A 17,227-nucleotide genomic window follows, 5' to 3' on the forward strand; every position below is an offset into this window, starting at 1 on the left:
GATAGTGCTAAAAGTGACAGCACTGAGCAGAAATCTGAGCTCGCGAGACCTACGAGTACTGAGAGTTAAAACCAGTCATTCCTCCATTTGGAAAGCCCTCAGCAAATGTTAAATCGGACATCATCTCTATCTCCCACACCCAGGAACTCGTAAATCCAGGGTAAGAGAAAAAAATGCTCCTTGCATAAGACTAGGCCCAACTGCCGAGGGTGGTTTTATTTGGACCCTCAAGTTGTTTTGTTGTTGAATTTTCATTGTTGGTCATAAAATACTTTTAAAAACACCAGGAAATCAGCTCCAAGTGATTATAATTTTGTAAATCTGTTCAAGTATTTCCACGCATAATAGAGAAAAGTGATTTTATACGAATGTAAGCAAGGTTTGAAATTATTATGTTTTAGTCAAATATTATATCAGATTGGGCTTCTTGCGGTTAATTTGCAGTCTACAAATGAAATGTTGTCCCACTCTTCAATAGTTGTGTGAAGTTGCTGGATATTGGCTGGAACTGGAATACTCGATCCAGAGCATCCAAAACGTGCTCAATGGGTGACATGTCTGGTGAGTATGCAGGCCATGGAAGAACTGGGACATTTTCAGCTTCCAGGAATTGTGTACAGATCCTTGCAAAACATGAGGTGATGGCGGCGGATGAATGGCAAGACAATGGGCCTCAGGATCTCGTCACGGTATCTCTGTGCGTTCAAATTGCCATCGATAAAATGCAATTGTGTTCGTTGTCTGTAGCTTATGCCTGCTCATACCATAAACCCACCATGTTCACAACGTTGACATCAGCAAACCATTCGCACACACGACACCATACACGTTGTCTGCCATCTGCCTGGCACAGTTCAAACCAGGATTCATCCGTGAAGAACACACTTCTGCAGCCTGCCAGTGGCCATCGAAGGTGAGAATTTGCCCACTGAAGTTGCTTACAACACCGAACTGCAGTCAGGTCAAGACCCTAGTGAGGACGATGAGCTCGCAGATTAGCTTCCCTGAGACGGTTTCTGACAGTTTGTGCAGAAATTCTTCAGTTGTGCAAACCCACAGATTCATCAGCTGTCCGGGTGGCTGGTCTCACGACGATCCCGCAGGTGAAGAATCCGGATGTGGAGGTCCTGGGCTGGCGTGGTTACACGTGGTCTGCAGTTGTGAGGCCGGTTGGACATACTATCAAATTCTCTAAAACTAAGTTGGAAGCGGCCTATGTTAGAGAAATAAACATACAATTCTCTGGCAACAGCTCTGGTGTACATTCCTACAGGGAGCATGCCAATTGCACGCTCCCTCAAAACTTGAGACATCTGTGACATTGTTGGACCTGCTGACTAGTGTCCTTGTAGTGTCAGCTGAGAGTCAGGACATTTGGAACTTACATTCACTGGGGAAAATGGTTATAAAACTAGGATTGGGGAGGGTAATCTTTGTCTCATTTATGCCTCATCTGTACATTCGATCAGCCTGAGCAAAGTGCTGCAGACTCACTGATCTATCACCTTGCATTCCAAACAAATATCCTAGCGCACTCATTAGCCTAATGATATGCACATCTGTGCAACGCCTTGCCTTCAGAAGTTGAACCAAAGCCGCTTCTCTAGTTGGAGATAATGAAAAGGCAGTCCAGCCAACTTTTCCTTTAGGCAAAGCATGTAGATCAGTTGCCTAATAAATCGGACTGTGATACCAATTCCTGTTTCCTTACAAGACAGAATATTGAATAAAATTACATTTTAACTTACTCTATCGGTTGTCTGTGCAGTTGGTCCTTCAGCTGGCCGAAATTTTTGATAACATATCCACAGGTATTATTAAATATTATTTGCCCAAATTTTTAGAACACCGGTACTGCCGTTGAAATTTCAATCAATCAATCAAATGTATTTATAAAGCCCTTTTTACAGAAACCCAGCCTAAAACCCCAAAGCAGCAAGCAATGCAGATGTAGAAGCACAGTGGCTAGGAAAAACTCCCTAGAAAGGCAGGAACCTAGGAAGAAACCTAGAGAGGAACCAGGGTCAGAGGGGTGGCCAGTCCTCTTCTGGCTGTGCCGAGTGGAGATTATAAGAGTACAGTGCCTTGCAAAAGTATTCATCGCCCTTGGCGTTTTTCATATTTGGTTGCATTACAACCTGTAATTTAAATAGATTTTTATTTGGATTTCATGTAATGGACATACACAAAATAGTCCAAATTGGTGAAGTGAAAAAAATAACTTGTTACAAAAAAATAAAAATAATACGGAAAACATGGTGCATGCATGTGTATTCACCCCTTTGCTATGAAGCCCCTAAATAAGATCTGGTGCAACCAATTACCTTCAGAAGTCACATAATTAGTTAGATTGCACACAGGTGGACTTTATTTAAGTGTCACATGATCTGTCACATGATCTCACTATATATAAACCTGTTCTGAAAGGCCACAGACTTCTGTGGAGTCTGCAACACCACTAAGCAAGGGGGACCACCAAGCATGCAGCACCATGAAGACCAAGGAGCTCTCAAAACAGGTCAGGGACAAAGTTGTGGAGAAGTACAGATCAGGGTTGGGTTAAAAAAAAAAATCCAAAACTTTGAACATCCCACGGAGCACCATTAAATCCAGTATTAAAAAATTGAAATAATATGGCACCACAACAAACCTGCCAAGAGAGGGCCACCCACCGAAACTCATGGACCAGGCAAGGAGGGCATTAATCAGAGAGGCAACAGAGACCAAAGATAACCCTGAAGGAGCTGCAAAGCTCTACAGCGGAGATTGGAGTATCTGTCCATAGGACCACTTTAAGCCGTACACTCCACAGAGCTGGGCTTTATGGAAGAGTGTCCAGAAAAAAAGCCATTGCTTAAAGAAAAAAAATAAGCAAACACGTTTGGTGTTTGCCAAAAGGCATGTGGGAGACTCCCCAAGCATATTGTTGGATTCGGGATAAACTTTGAACATTGAGATATTAAATAAGTGATAGATCAGAAGCATAGAATATAAGGAGTGGAAGAGACTGGGTTTTATGTCAGAAGATAATGGTTTACTGTAGAAAGACAGATGGCTTTGGAATGTGTTGGGTGGACGGGAGGAGATCACAGGATTGCTATAGGGGAGCGGATGGACATCTGTGGATTAGATCGAAGGAGGGGTTGAGGTCAGGTCAGATCCCTTGAAGGGAGTAATAAGGGTTTATTATCCTGTTACCCTTTTCCTGTGGAACCATAGGATGTAAGGATTGGAGAGAAGGAGTGTCTAAAGTGGGGTATATATACTTGTGATGGTGGGAAATGTTTTTTGTCTGAATACAGCTGTGTCGACCCTTTGAGAAGAATTAAACTTGGTTAAGCTTCTCTAGTGTCCGTCCGTGAGTTATTTAAGAACCTAACAATATGGAAAAAGGTACTCTGGTCAGATCAAACTAAAAATGAGCTTTTAAGCCATCAAGGAAAACGCTATGTCTGGCGCAAACCCAACACCTCTCATCACCCCCCGAGAACACCATCCCCACGGTGAAGCATGTTGGTGGCAGCATCATGCTGTGGGGATGTTTTTTTATCGCCAGGGACTGGGAAACTGGTCAGAATTGACGGAATGATGGATGGTGCTAAATACAGGGAAATTCTTGTGGGGAAACCAGTTTCAGTATTCAAGAGATTTGATACTGGGACGGCGGTTCACCTTCCAGCAGGACAATGACCCTAAGCATACTGCTAAAGCAACACTCGAGTGGTTTAAGGGGAAACATTTAAATGTCTTGCAATGGCCTAGTCAAAGCCCAGACCTCAATCCAATTGAGAATCTGTGGTTTGACTTAAAGATTGTTGTACACCAGCGGAACCCATCCAATTTGAAGGAGTTGGAGCAGTTTTGCCATGAAGAATGGGCAAATATCCCAGTTTCTAGATGTGCCAAGCTTACAGAGACATACTCCAAGAGACTTGCAGCTGTGATTGCTGCAAAAGGTGGCTCTACAAAGTATTGACTTTGGGGGGGTGAATAGTTATGCACGCTCAAGTTTTCTGTGTTCGTGTCTTATTTCTTGTTTGTTTCACAATAAAAAATATTTTGCATCTTCAGTGGTAGGCATGTTGTGTAAATCAAATGATACAAACCCCCCAAAAATATATTTTTAATTCCAGGTTGTAAGGCAACAAAATAGGAAAAAAGCCAAGGGGGGGTGAAAACTTTCGCAAGCCACTGTACATGGCCATTTAAGGCCAGATTGTTCTTCAAGATGTTCAAATGTTCATAGATGACCAGCAGGGTCAAATAATAATCACAGTGATTGTAGAGGGTGCAACAGGTCAGTACAATCACCTGGCACATGCACAAAATCATGTAAACACCTGCAAGGCTATGTTTATTATGCACCATCTGCATGTACTTTTGTCTTGTGCACGTGCCTTAAAGTAGGTCAAAAGCAAACAAATACTGATTGCCACACAGACCGGGCAAAGTGTTGGTCAGTAACTTCCCTGCATGTGAGCGTGCTACTACCTCTGCCAAGAGGCCCAGGCTTTGGCTAAATGGCACAGGCTGTTCCCACAATCACTACACTGAGAGGGTTCAAGGAATCAGGACTAGATCATGATTCAGCCCTTACTGGAGAGGCATGGCTGGAGTTATCACATGTTAGCAAATTCAGCTTGTGCTGTTGTAACCATGTCCCATGATCATTTCATCATGAGAGAAAGATTTAGTTGTGCTTGCAGTTTAAAAAAAATCATAATAGTTCAATTTTGTTGAGCTAAACCCTATTCATTCCAAATTAATTATTTATAAAACTGATTGTGTCTTGACAGGTGAGCTGTCAGAAAGAGTTTAAAGCAGGCAACTCCCATAGCTAGACAACAGCAACTCCCATAGCTAGACAACACAGAGGTAAACAGCCTGCTGCAGTGTCAGCTAGCTACAACTGTGTTCACAATAAATGGTTCAGCTACTGTTGCTACAGCTGGTCAACACTGACTTTGCACATTTCCCAAAAGCAAAATGTTGGATTAGTTTGTAGCTCAACACCAGTGTTTCCAATACAAATACTGCAGAGAAGCATTCAGCTGCAGATTATGGGTGCCGACTCCGTGTGGTCTGCGAATTTCATAACAGATGCGCTCAGGGTTTAGAAACTCTGTGGTGTCTAATGTGTTAGGCACTAGCTCTTGTCGTCGCACTAGATCTGGTCCAGGGCGTTATATTAACCACTGTTGCTATTGCAGCTAGCTAGTACACACGAGCTAGGCTAGCTAGTTCACGTCACTACTTTAGCTAGCTAGTATACAGTACCTAGCTTCTAATTCTAAATGTTATTTCACCACCTCTGCTGTTGGTGGAAGTAACGCACCATCCTATCTGGCACCAGTCCACATCCTGTCTCATTGAGTTTGTATGAGAAGATATTTACTGGAGCCAGAAATTCAAGAGCTTGCTAGTTACTAGCCGACTCAGCTCAACGATTTATGTTGGAGTTGAGCGGCGATGGTGTGGGCGGAGCTCTGACGTCATAACATTCAGTTATCATCAAAAACTACTGGATTTCAGCACCCAAAGAATAGCCCGCAATTACACAGAACAATGTCATGTGTAATTTCGGGCTATTCTTTGTGCTGAAATAATTAAAATAATTTTAAAAAACGAATTTTATGTGACGTCTGCACTTCAGTCCGCCCACGCTAGGTACCGCTCAACTCCAACATAAATCGTTGAGTTTAATCAGCTAAATTAGGTAGCTACATACATTAACGTTAGATCCAATGTTCATTCCCCAAGCAGGATTGTCAGGGTGGGGGGGGCGTTACTGCCATACTGCAAAACTCACCAAGCGTGTCCATCCTTCCTTTAGTCATGATAATTTAGTAATCGATACCATAATTAGTTGCCAGTCATACAACTGGCAAAATGATGTCTTTGACTAGCACAACAAGTACCCGGTACTAGCGAACCGTTATCTTCCGTTTTGCCTCTCTATCCCGTCATGTGACACACAAACGCATTTCTACGGAAGCCCATGAATAGTGACAATAATAAAACAGAGTTTATTCAACAACAAAAATGTTAATAAATAAATAAGGGTTGGTATGCAATGGGGTTTGTTTTTGTTTATTTTGATAATTAAGCATACTGTATATAATCTGAAAATGACAGGGGAGATCTTTTCGGGGGCGTTGCCACCAAAGTAGAGCCCCACACCTAGACATGAAATCAAATTTTGACATACATCATATTTACGAGATGTAACATAAATTTTTCCAAACTCCATTCCCCATGGGACAATGATAAATCATAGTTTTGAAAACATACTTGCATTCTGAGTAGATCTTTGGCTCAAAAACGATTCTAACAGCCATTAACCAGATAAAGTATCAATCCTTTTAAAAATCAACTAAACCATTTCAGTTTCGTTCATGAAACCTATCAATGTGTTACAATGGTAAATTAAAACATCTCCAAAGCCTGTTTTAATTCTACTTCCTTTATTGATAAGCATTTAAATAACATTTAACTGTTTTTCCTTAAAATATTATGTAAAATATTATGTATACATACAGTATATCCAATGAACAAACATCAAATTGTGGTCCAGAGCTCATCATCATCCCATAATGTGGTTATAAGGCTGCACAACATGGGTAGGCAACTAGATTCAGCTGCTGGCTGATTTTTGTAGGAGTGGATGGTCGGGGGTGCCGGAACAGAATTAAAAATCATTTATACACTGCAAATTGACCACAACTAAGCCCAAAAAGAGATTGTATTTGAAAATAGCAATAATTTCAGACCTTGATTACATTGAGACACGATCACATCTTTTTTTATTCATGGCAATACTTGAACAGATTTCCTAAATTAAACACATTTTTTGCTGAATTCCTAGTGGTTTTAGTATTTTTTTCTCCAAAAACTCAAATCCCCCCAAAATCTTAAATACTTGTAGGCCAGTACCTGTTGCCAACCCCTGCTGTACAATCTATACACACACTGAGTAATAAGCTCCATCACCACATCAAACATTACTTTTGTATGTATTTTTAGAAAAAAAACGTATTTTTCTAGAAGGAGGAGCAGTTATTCCTCTGTCCTTTCTCTCCTCTCCTCCAGCACACATTCACTCTTACATATATAAAAGCGGCAGTATCTTCTAGACTGCCTGTATCTTTTTTCATGTGCGAAGCCTAATGAAAGGGACAGACACTGTTGAAAGGCTAATGTGTAATCGAAAGTTCAGTATTAGAGTCATTACTAGTGGATTTCAAGTCCGGTGGTTTTCCACAATGTTCACGGGGTTAATGCTTTTCTCTTTATATGTTGCCATCATTTTCTTGATCTCAGCAATAGCCTTTCCTGGGTTGAGTCCCTGTGGAATTAATACAAAATAAAAGGTAAAGAAAGATAGAAAGATGAGTAACATGACAGAAAGGGATTGGCGATAACTACTTTTAAGCTGCATGAGTTGTATAAATGGTCTGAAGTCCACTGTGCTGAACTCTACACTAGTCTTATTACTGTATTTAGAAAGGGTGGTTTGGTTTAGCAAAGGAAGGCTAAACCAGATGCAGTCTATTCAGATGTTGAGTGTACCTTGGGGCATGTCTTAGTGCAGTTCATGATTGTGTGACAGCGGTAGAGAGAGAAGGGGTCCTGGAGCTTCGACAGTCGTTCCTCTGTGAACTCATCACGTGAATCAATCATCCAACGATAGGCCTGTTGAGGAGGGAAACACATTAATCAGATTAATTTACTTCATACAGCAATATCATAAAATGCTAATCTCTGGAATGGAGGTGCCAGTCAAACTCATTAGGTGAATCAATCATCCAATTATATGCCTGTTGAAAATGCATTCACACGTCAGCTTTACTTTGATTTCAGACATCGGTTCTCCCTGTCAAAAAAGCAAAAGCATTAAAAAAAGATTCATATATAGACTAAAAATCCAATACATACCTGCATGAGGACAGCAGGGCCCAGATACTTATCTCCATTCCACCAGTAACTAGGGCAGCTGGTGCTACAGCAGGCACAGAGAATGCACTCATACAGACCATCCTGGGAGAGGAGGGCAATTAGAGATCAGATTTATTTTGTCATGAGAACTCCTTGCACTCTAACAATATAACATATGTTCAAATATACAAAGTGGTAAGTTGAAATGCCAGAAAGGTGTGGCAAAGTGTGGTTCACGTGTATAAAATTATTTCCTTCGCAAGTGCGATACAAGGTCTCAATGCAGCAAATTAAATTGGTTCAACTGACTAGATTACTTCAACCCTACAAAATACTACATTGTCCCTTTCTGATATCTTAATCAAATGGGTATATGTACTTGTGTTTCAGACTAGACATGGAAATTGCATATGATGCATTGATAGTTTAGCTACTGAAATCTGCTGCCACTGGCCAGGGGATGAAATATGTACCAGCTTTTGCCTGTCTTCCACAGTCTGGTGGTACTGCTCCTTGCCCTCCTGAGACTCATCTTTCTTCTTCAGGAAGGGCTCGATGGACTTGTACTGGGCATAGAAATTACTCATGTCCTGTAGAGGCACACACAGTACATGTACACCCTTAGTCAACAAAATATAGGCTACCACATGGTGACTAAACATTGCATTGTTTTATTCAGTATTTGTCTTTTAGATTTGTTATTTTTTAATGCAGCTATAATAATCAGTATTAATTTACTTCTAAACGTAACCATAATACTCACCGGCACCAGATCTTTGACAACGTACATGTGTGGGAGTGGGTAAATTTTGATCGGTTTGCTGGTATTGATGTCTATTTTGTTTAAGCAGGCCAGTGTGTTGCCTCCGTTGATGTTCATGGCACATGAGCCGCAGATACCTAAAGCAAGATGCATGTATATCACACCACTGAAAAGGACAACCCCACACCAAGGCTCATTTCATATTTCATGACGCTCTATCATTGTAGAATAGGATACACTATATCTATAGGTCTATATTTTATGACTTCTACTTTCTACCCATACTGATGACACCCACTTTTCTCTCCACTGCAAATTGCTCTTCATGCCTTACCCTCTCTGCAGGAGCGTCTGAATGTGAGCGTGGGGTCCATCTCATTCTTGATTTTAATGAGGGCATCCAAAACCATGGGGCCACAGCTGTAATAGTAGGGAGAAGGATTTGTTAACAATGCAGATATTCATCAATGAGAGCAATTCCATCAATACAGACTATACGCTGACATTGATAGGTTTTAAACAAGTGAAGACCTATACTGTTGTTGTACTTACTTGTTGAGGTCAATTTCATATGTCTGCATGCGTGGCTTATCCCCCATTGTGTCTGGGTCCCAGCGGTAGATCTGGAACTTCTTGATCCTGGGCTCAGAAGCCGGGGCGGCTGCGGTCTGTGCATAGCGCACCATCTGGAGACGAGACATAGACAACATGTATCAATGTAGGAGGAATTCAATTTTAAATTAGGCTTACATTATTGTTTTTGGTGTTAAATGCTGGTTTTATTATCTAATACTACTCCCTATATATAGCCATGTTATTTGTACATGTTATTTTTATTCGTTATTCACTATTTACATTTTTTAATCTCATCTTTAACTCTGCATTGTTGGAAAAGGTCCTGTAAGCATTTCACTGTTAGTCTACAGCTGTTGTCTACGAAGCATCTTACAAATAAAATTTTATTTGAATTTGATTCATACAGCTATTTATGGGCTTTGCTTTGATATCAATCGATAGGCAAGACATGGGGTGAGTGAAAGTATACTATACCAGATTTACACAATAGATCAACTGAAATTAAAATGGATTTCAGTCGGACATAAAAATATCTATGTCAAAAAGACACAGAGTTGTATATTCATATGAGGGTTTTACGCTAAAGGAAAATATCTACTTTCATAACAAGGTAGACATTTCCCTCTAGCGGTAGGACATATGTACTGATATGAGTTGTTATATCACCCTCAATTTCAAGTTTCATAACTAACATTTTGGCCACAATACATTCGAAAAGGATACATAAACCTTAAATTAAGAGTAACGCTATTCTTTTAAAAAATTCTAATAAATAAATTATGAAATAAAAAACAATTTAACGATTATATGAAAGAAATCTCTAATCTGAAACACAATTTGCGCAAAAGTCCTTCACAAAAGATACATAGGCCTATAAACCTAACTGAAACATGCTCTATTTCAAAATCGATTAGGCAAATAATGAATATTTCGTAAATGAATAGATTATTATTTAGACTTTAACAAAGTTACTCAAATTAAAGAATAGCTTCTATTTGATTTTTCTACTGTGCTTTACTCTGATGTAAGGTAAACCTCCAATTGACAACAGTTTGTGAGTTTTCTTTTCAGAGGAACTGTCTAGTAAACCATATGAACGACAGCCTACTATTTGAAGCCATGCCATAAACCAGACATGGACCTATTGACAGCTAGTAAAAACACATTGCATGGCCAGGCAGGCAGGTGGTCTACGACTACCCTATTGATAGGGGTCTACCTATCCCAGTCATAGGTATTTTCTTTCCATTCACCAACTTCATTATTCTACTCCTTAAAAAAAAACACACTTCTTACCATCATCGCCCCAGTGTTCCGTAATGCCACGGCGTTTCGGGCTAAAGAGGTACACACGACCGACATGCTTATATTTTCAGGTTGAATATTCTAACCGATACAGCGCGGTGCCGGTTCCAGTTTATGTATCTTGTCGCTGTCCCGCCCCAGGCATGACGTCAGTTTATGTCACGACTCAGGAGTAGCCTACTTACTGAAAGCTATGGGTGCACTGCAGGCTATTATGTCAGAGACTCTTTTACAACTCTCATTGCTTAGACGGGGTGTCGGTTATATACAGTGAGGTCCAAAAGTATTGGGACAGTGACACATTTTTGTTGTTTTGGCTCTGTACTCCAGCACTTTGAATTTGAAATGATACAATGACTGTGAGGTTAAAGTGCAAAATGTCAGCTTTAATATGAGGGTATTTTCATCCATATCGGGTGAACCGTAAAAAAAAAAAACTCAGGGACACAACTTTCACTGGGGACATTCTGAAATTGCATGTGATATTTGTGCATCTGTAACTTGCAATAATTTCTAAACTCCTCAAATTAAAAAGGATGACAGTCTGCACTTTAACCTCATAGTCATTGTATAATTTCAAATCCAAATTGCTGGAGAACAGTGCCAAAACAACAACAAATGTGTCTGTCCTAATAGCTTTGGAGCTCACTGTAGAAGGTTATTATTGTCAGATATAATTGAGGGAAGTGTATGTATTGCTAGCTGCATCCATTGTCAAATTTGAAATCACAATTTAATCAAGGATAGTGAAAATCTCTTGCATTGGTAACTTTGTTGCACTCTTGTGTTGTGCTTTAAGCATATAGCCTACACATGCATATAAAATGTATACCAATGCAATTCTAAGACCACTGCACCACTTGGGAGGCCCAGCATAGCTACCACAGCATTCTGCAGCGATATGCCATCCCATCTGGTTTGCGCTTAGTGGGACTATCATTTGTTTTTCAACAGGACAATGACCCAACACACCTCCAGGCTGTGTAAGGGCAATTTGATCAAGAAGGAGAGTGATGGAGTGCTGCATCAGATGTCCTGGCCTTCACAATCACCCGACCTCAACCCAATTGAGATAGTTTGGGATGAGTTTGACCGCAGAGTGAAGGAAAAGCAGCCAACAAATGCTCAGCATATGTGGGAACTCCTTCAAGACTGTTGGAAAAGCATTCAAAGTGAAGCTGGTTGAGAGAAAGCCAAGTGTACGCAAAGCTGTCAGCAAGGCAAAGGGTGGTGTCACGTTCCTGACCTTATTTTCCTTTGTTTAGTCTTGTTTAGTTGGTCAGGACGTGAGCTGGGTGGGCATTCTATGTTATGTGTTTCTATGTTGGGTTCATTCAACTAGCCTGATATGGTTCTCAATCAGGGGCAGGTGTTTTACGTTTCCTCTGATTGAGAACCATATTAAGTTAGGCTGTTCTCACTGTTTGTTTGTGGGTGATTGTTGCTGTGTCTGTGTTTGTTCGCCACACGGTACTGTTTCGTTTCGTTCGTGCGTTCATTTTTATATGTTCTCAAGTTCAGGGGCCTGTTGCACAAAACTAGGATAAGGGATTAAGCCAGGATATCTTGGTGATCCTGGCTCAATTGATCCGTAATCCGGTTGCACTAAAGATGGATAGGGGGCAGGAGGATATGTTATGGTATAAATTACCATGGAGATTTATTCTGTGGAGCTAGCCTGCTCCAGACCAGGCTAAATTCCAGGATCTATTTAATCTCATCCCTAATGTCAGTCAGCAGTCACCACAAATGGAAACCAATAGTTATTTCACTGCTCACTATACATTGTTATCACATATAACTAGACCCACTGTTATTATTTAAACGTTTGTGATCATTAATTTCAATGATTTTGGATAAAAAATGATTTTTAGATGATGTTGCTATCATTAGATAATTTACAGTTTCCCATAGACTATAAGGCTATATATAAAATGATAGAATATTAGGGCCACAGAGGGGAAAAAAACACAAGTCATAATATTGTAACCAGTTGTTTTAAAGGAGGACAGTTGTTAAAATGACAGATGTGGGGCATTTCGTGAAATTGTACTTCAGTATGGTTTCATAAACAAAGACATGCTGATGTGCCAGAATATTAAGTATCACATTGTCATAAGTATCAAAACTGTAAAAACAATATGTAGCTTTTCTGCAGAAAGAACCAGCCTCATAAATTTATGACTTTATCCTTTTTCTTCAGTGTGGCCCTAGTACTCTGTCATATAAACAAATACACATTCCATATGAATATAAAAACACAATGTGTAACATTATGTTCTTTTATTGAATAAGGACAAAACAAAGCAGGTAAACCATCAGCTCCTTTTGAAACTGAAGTCACAGTGACTCTACAAGATGGAAAGCACAGAATCCAAGCATATTATACAAAATGATACATACACATTCAAAGGTCTGTATATAACACACCCTGCATGTCTGCACACTAAAATAAATGCAGGACAAATCCATACACATCAACTGAACAGACAAATGAATGGATGCAGTAGCCTCCCTGCAGCCTTGTATTACACACAGTATACCGCACAAACATCATAAGAGGCCAAATTCGTCAAAAAACGAACCCAAAAAAACCCAAATTCCTCTGCCACCGCAGGACATATTTAACCAAAATTGAAAGCACACATACTAACTAAAATAATTCAACACATATTGGTCCCTCAGCAGCCGACCACTGTCGTCATCAGGGAAGATTGCCGGATTGTCCCAGTCCATGGCTGGTGGCACTCTGGGGGCCCTCTCCTTCCTCAGGCAGGCCACATTGTGGAGGACAGCACAAGCCACAGTAATATCACATGCCCTAACAGGGCTGACCCTTAATTTGTGAAGGCAGTGAAAGCGTGCCTTCAGGAGGCCAAAGGTCATTTCAACTCTGGCCCTGGTCCTGGCATGGGCATGGTTGTAGGCCTGCTGTGCTTCCTGGGGGTCTGTGAAAGGTGTCAGGAGAAAAGGCTGGCAGCCATACCCCCTGTCTCCCAGCAACACACCAGAGAATTCACCTGTCAACACAAAATCTCATCATTACTACCTCATAAACACAGTGATATTCTTGACACAGCCATGATGGTTATAAATAGGGGTTGTGTGGCTTACCTTGTGATAGGCACTGATAGATTTCAGAGGCCCGAAAGATTCTGGAGTCATGGACTGAGCCAGGCCATTTTGCCACAACATTGCTGATCACACAGTCAGCATTGCAGACCATCTGAAATCATAAGATGAGGAATATTACACCAATCAATGCACATCACTGGCAATGCAGAGTGTTCGTCAATGGACAATATCAAAAAGTTATGTTCACCTGAACATTAATGCTGTGAAAGGATTTCCTATTCACAAAATCGGCCTCATGGGCACCTGAGGGGGCTTTTATCCTTATGTGTGTGCAGTCCACTGCACCAATGACATTGGGGAAACCTGTCACACAAAGTAATGAGTATCCTACTATGTGTTAACAGTTGTCCTGTAATTTGTAGATCCTCTTACCTGCAATCCTATAGAACTCCTCTTTGATGTCACAGAGTCTTCTGTGGCCAGGGAAGGAGATGAAGACATCTGCTAATGCTTTGATAGCCAGACACACACTCCTTATTGTGCGGCAAATTGTGGCCTTGTTCAGCTGTTCTGCATCCCCCACTGAGTACAGGAAGGCTCCACTAGCAAAAAAGCGCAAGGCCACACAAACCATTTGCTCCACACTCAGTGCATGGCTCCGTGCAGTGCGGTGCTTAATCCTGGGACCCAGTAGTCTGCATAGATACCTGATGCCATCTGCAGAAAACCTGTATCTTTCATATAGATGGTCATCAGGGAAGGCCAGTGGGTCCAACCGGTCCCTGAAGACCCTTTCTCGCCTGAAGGCTCTCCTCAGCACAAGTGCTTCTTCATCCACCACATCTCGCACGAATGGGCATGCCATTGTCAGAGCAGAAAGGAACACACAATTTTGGGCCTTCATATAGGCTAGTGGCCACACCTGGTGCTGGGGGGGTGGGCAAAAGAGGGCGATGCCTTATAACGATGACTTGGTTGTACTGATTGCTGGGAAAATAAAAAAAACCTTAGAAAGATGCCACCGTCCTGTGTGCTCACAATAAGAGCTCATATGTCATGGCTCACTTGACTTTACGAGAATATACCTAATTTTTATTTTGAGCTGTGTCATCTTCTTGGAGCTGGGGGAGGAAAGAAAAATAATGATTAATACATTTGTGTTACAGTTAGCATACAGTGTACATTGAAGGCATATCTCACCTCCCTCTCAAGTTTTTTTATTTCAAGGTCCAGTTTCCTAATTGTCCTCTTTTTTATTTCGGACTCCAGTGCAAGATTTTCCATCTTTTTCTTCTTGTACTGAATGTCTATGTCTGCCAGTTCTATTTGGCGCCGGAGGTGGTTGCCATACAACTTTCTGATAGCTTGTGAGCTCTGTGAACACAATACAATTAGCGCAGCTGGAATTTGGCAGGATGTGGTGTCCTTTTATTAATACGCACTATGTTGCCAGGCTGGTTTTCCCACTGTATAGCATCTGGGTCCTGTAAAAGAAATTAGATTTTTTGATTTTGATGAGGACTCCTCACCATTGTAGAGTAAATAGTACTTTCACAGTCTTAACATGATACCTCATGCCTTCTGGAATCCAGAGAGATGGTCTCCTCCTCATCATCGTCTCCATCATGTGCTGTTGCTGCTGCACTGGGGCCTTCACCCTATCACATTTAATCGGATTCATATTGAAGCTAGTAGACAAGACATGCCAGGCCTACAGTATGCCTTTGATGGAGTACTCACTGGATCAGCATCGTCTGGTGCTTGTGCTGGTGGCTCTAACAGGAACACAGTGCTGCCAGACACTGCAAGGCAATAGGTAAACCAAAGTCAGACAGTCCAAATTGATTCAATATGAATGTGGTTGTATCCCATGTAGAGATGGAAGGACATACCTTGAATGAAGCGGGTGGCATCTTGGGAGGAACCTATGCTCGTCTCTTTCCCCCCAGGGATCCCCTCTAAGACGGGCCTGCCTTTATTTAGCTCCAAGGCCATGTCCTCTGCTGGGGTAAGGTCAGCCTTTGGTGACCCACCACCCGTGCCTTGTCTGTGGGTATTCTTTTTCACTGCTAAAACAGTACAGACAATGTGTGAGCAGGCACCTTCTGGGTACAATATATGCTTGTGCTTTGTTAAATATTAGTCAGGGACCATACCATTCTGCAGAATGTTCTTGTATTTGATTTTGACCTGCTGCCATGTCCGTTTTGGCCCGTTCATGTTTAATCTACACACACACACACACACACACACACACACACACACACACACACACACACACACACACACACACACACACATTTAATGGAGTCACACTGCAAAAAATTACTTGGTATTTTTGTCTTGTTTTCAGTAAAAATATCAAAAAATTTATCATAGCTTTATACAGTGTGATGGAGTTACTTTACACAATTTCACTCATATCTGCAGTGCATTTCAATTAAAAATTTAACCGTTTCATAATTACAGTACAACTGCATTTTTGGAGATGTGAATTAAATATTTGAATTGTAATTGTGATGTTTCAGCGGAGCGGTGAGTGTGTAATTGTGCACTACTTACGCATTCAGGCGGTCTGCAATACTTTGCCACGCTTTTTCTCTTTGCTTTATCACTGTGGCGGTGTTGCCTTTCTTCTTAATTATATCTTTTACCTCCTCGTATGCCTCCATGAGGATTTGTGCTTCCGACGGGGAAAAGTACGCGGCTCTAGTTGCCATGGTAAATCAGTTAATCTGTGATCTGTGGCGGGGTCTATTTGAGTGAGCCGTGAGCGCGCACCTATCCAGGATTGGTTTCACCTGGCTTAATGAATCCGTGTCTGCTCATCCTGGCTTGGTCTTTGTGCAACCAATTAAGCCTGGACGCACATGTTTTGGCTTCATTGAGCTCAGCTGAGTCATTTATCCCGGATGTCTTAATTCTACTTTTGTGCAACAGGCCCCAGGTCTGTTCACGTCGTTTATTGTTTTGTAGTTTGTTTAAGTGTTTTTCCGTCTTCGTTTACATAATAAATAAGTATGTATTCAAACCACGCTGCATATTGGTCCGATCCTTGCTCCTCCTCAGACGAGGAGGAAGACGAGCGTTACAGGTGGCTACTTTGAAGAATCTCAAATATAAAATATATTTTGATTTGCTTTACACTTCTTTGGTTACTACATGATTCCATGTGTTATTTCATAGTTTTGATGTCTTCACTGTTATTCTACAATGTAAAAAAATAGTACAAATAAAGACAAATCCTTGAATGAGGAGGTGTGTCTAAACTTTTGACTGGTACTGTACATATTCAGGTTATCGTGGATGTTTAAAGAGTCTGTGATTATAGACATCCTAAAATCTATATATTCCCTAATTCTTATTTATTGTATTATATTGATGGTCACCACCATCACTTCATGTGTGTTGCTGTGCTCAAACAATTTCATAATCTCTCCTCAAGAAGGTAGACCTATTCCACTTACCCAGCCTAGTGTGCCTAAATGGTTGACAATGTAATATGTGCCTTATTATACTATGTACACTGGGATGAACTTAGTTGTATTACATGCGGTTGCATAACAACCATCT

At 41.0% G+C, this 17,227-nt stretch overlaps 3 protein-coding genes across 13 annotated transcripts in view; all 3 read right to left on the reverse strand.

The window, feature by feature from the left end:
• atp13a2 (ATPase cation transporting 13A2) overlaps positions 1 to 5,957 on the reverse strand; it is a 45,957-nt gene extending 40,000 nt beyond the window's left edge. For both annotated transcript variants that reach the window (XM_071348280.1, XM_071348278.1), the window contains exon 1: positions 5,810 to 5,957. Coding sequence is in view for 1 of the 2 variants with exons in the window: in XM_071348278.1 (XP_071204379.1) it covers positions 5,810 to 5,837 (28 nt within the window). In the remaining variant the exon portion in view is untranslated. The remainder of the gene's footprint in view (positions 1 to 5,809) is intronic.
• An 829-nt stretch (positions 5,958 to 6,786) lies between these two features.
• LOC139542626 (succinate dehydrogenase [ubiquinone] iron-sulfur subunit, mitochondrial-like) lies at positions 6,787 to 10,719 on the reverse strand. Its single transcript, XM_071348282.1, has 8 exons — positions 10,571 to 10,719; positions 9,251 to 9,384; positions 9,033 to 9,118; positions 8,699 to 8,835; positions 8,409 to 8,525; positions 7,936 to 8,037; positions 7,570 to 7,692; positions 6,787 to 7,345 (listed from the first exon to the last, which is right to left on the reverse strand). Exons 1-8 carry the CDS (start codon positions 10,634 to 10,636, stop codon positions 7,241 to 7,243), a joined length of 870 nt encoding a protein of 289 aa, XP_071204383.1. The 5' UTR covers positions 10,637 to 10,719; the 3' UTR covers positions 6,787 to 7,240.
• A 2,107-nt stretch (positions 10,720 to 12,826) lies between these two features.
• On the reverse strand, positions 12,827 to 16,719 carry LOC139542676 (putative nuclease HARBI1). Of its 10 annotated transcripts, none has more exons than XM_071348409.1 (11): positions 16,217 to 16,719; positions 15,811 to 15,881; positions 15,547 to 15,723; positions 15,395 to 15,456; positions 15,226 to 15,312; positions 15,097 to 15,138; positions 14,855 to 15,028; positions 14,740 to 14,775; positions 14,087 to 14,641; positions 13,694 to 13,805; positions 12,827 to 13,599 (listed from the first exon to the last, which is right to left on the reverse strand). In XM_071348409.1, the coding sequence occupies exons 1-8, from the start codon at positions 16,372 to 16,374 to the stop codon at positions 14,740 to 14,742; spliced, it is 807 nt and encodes a 268-aa protein (XP_071204510.1). In that variant the 5' UTR covers positions 16,375 to 16,719; the 3' UTR covers positions 12,827 to 13,599; positions 13,694 to 13,805; positions 14,087 to 14,641. The 10 variants fall into 10 exon arrangements, with proteins under 10 accessions (XP_071204510.1, XP_071204503.1, XP_071204506.1 ...); XM_071348402.1 differs by adding an exon at positions 13,902 to 14,017 and having other exon boundaries at positions 14,855 to 15,138; XM_071348405.1 differs by adding an exon at positions 13,902 to 14,017 and having other exon boundaries at positions 15,811 to 16,719.
• Positions 16,720 to 17,227: the final 508 nt, after the last annotated feature.

This window comes from Salvelinus alpinus, chromosome 17 (assembly GCF_045679555.1).
Source record: "Salvelinus alpinus chromosome 17, SLU_Salpinus.1, whole genome shotgun sequence".
In the NCBI taxonomy this organism is placed as follows: domain Eukaryota; kingdom Metazoa; phylum Chordata; class Actinopteri; order Salmoniformes; family Salmonidae; genus Salvelinus; species Salvelinus alpinus.

Excerpts from the sequence above, each read along its gene's own strand:
- LOC139542626 (XM_071348282.1), bottom strand. The coding sequence starts at position 10,636 with ATGTCGGTCGTGTGTACCTCTTTAGCCCGAAACGCCGTGGCATTACGG. Across the intron at positions 9,385-10,570 it reads GGAACACTGGGGCGATGATG|ATGGTGCGCTATGCACAGAC; the intron begins GTAAGAAGTGTG and ends TCTCGTCTCCAG. Across the intron at positions 8,836-9,032 it reads CAGACGCTCCTGCAGAGAGG|GTATCTGCGGCTCATGTGCC; the intron begins GTAAGGCATGAA and ends ATCTTGCTTTAG.
- LOC139542676 (XM_071348402.1), bottom strand. The coding sequence starts at position 14,558 with ATGAAGGCCCAAAATTGTGTGTTCCTTTCTGCTCTGACAATGGCATGC. Across the intron at positions 14,018-14,086 it reads GGAGTTCTATAGGATTGCAG|GTTTCCCCAATGTCATTGGT; the intron begins GTAAGAGGATCT and ends TTTGTGTGACAG. Across the intron at positions 13,600-13,693 it reads CTATCAGTGCCTATCACAAG|GTGAATTCTCTGGTGTGTTG; the intron begins GTAAGCCACACA and ends TTGTGTTGACAG.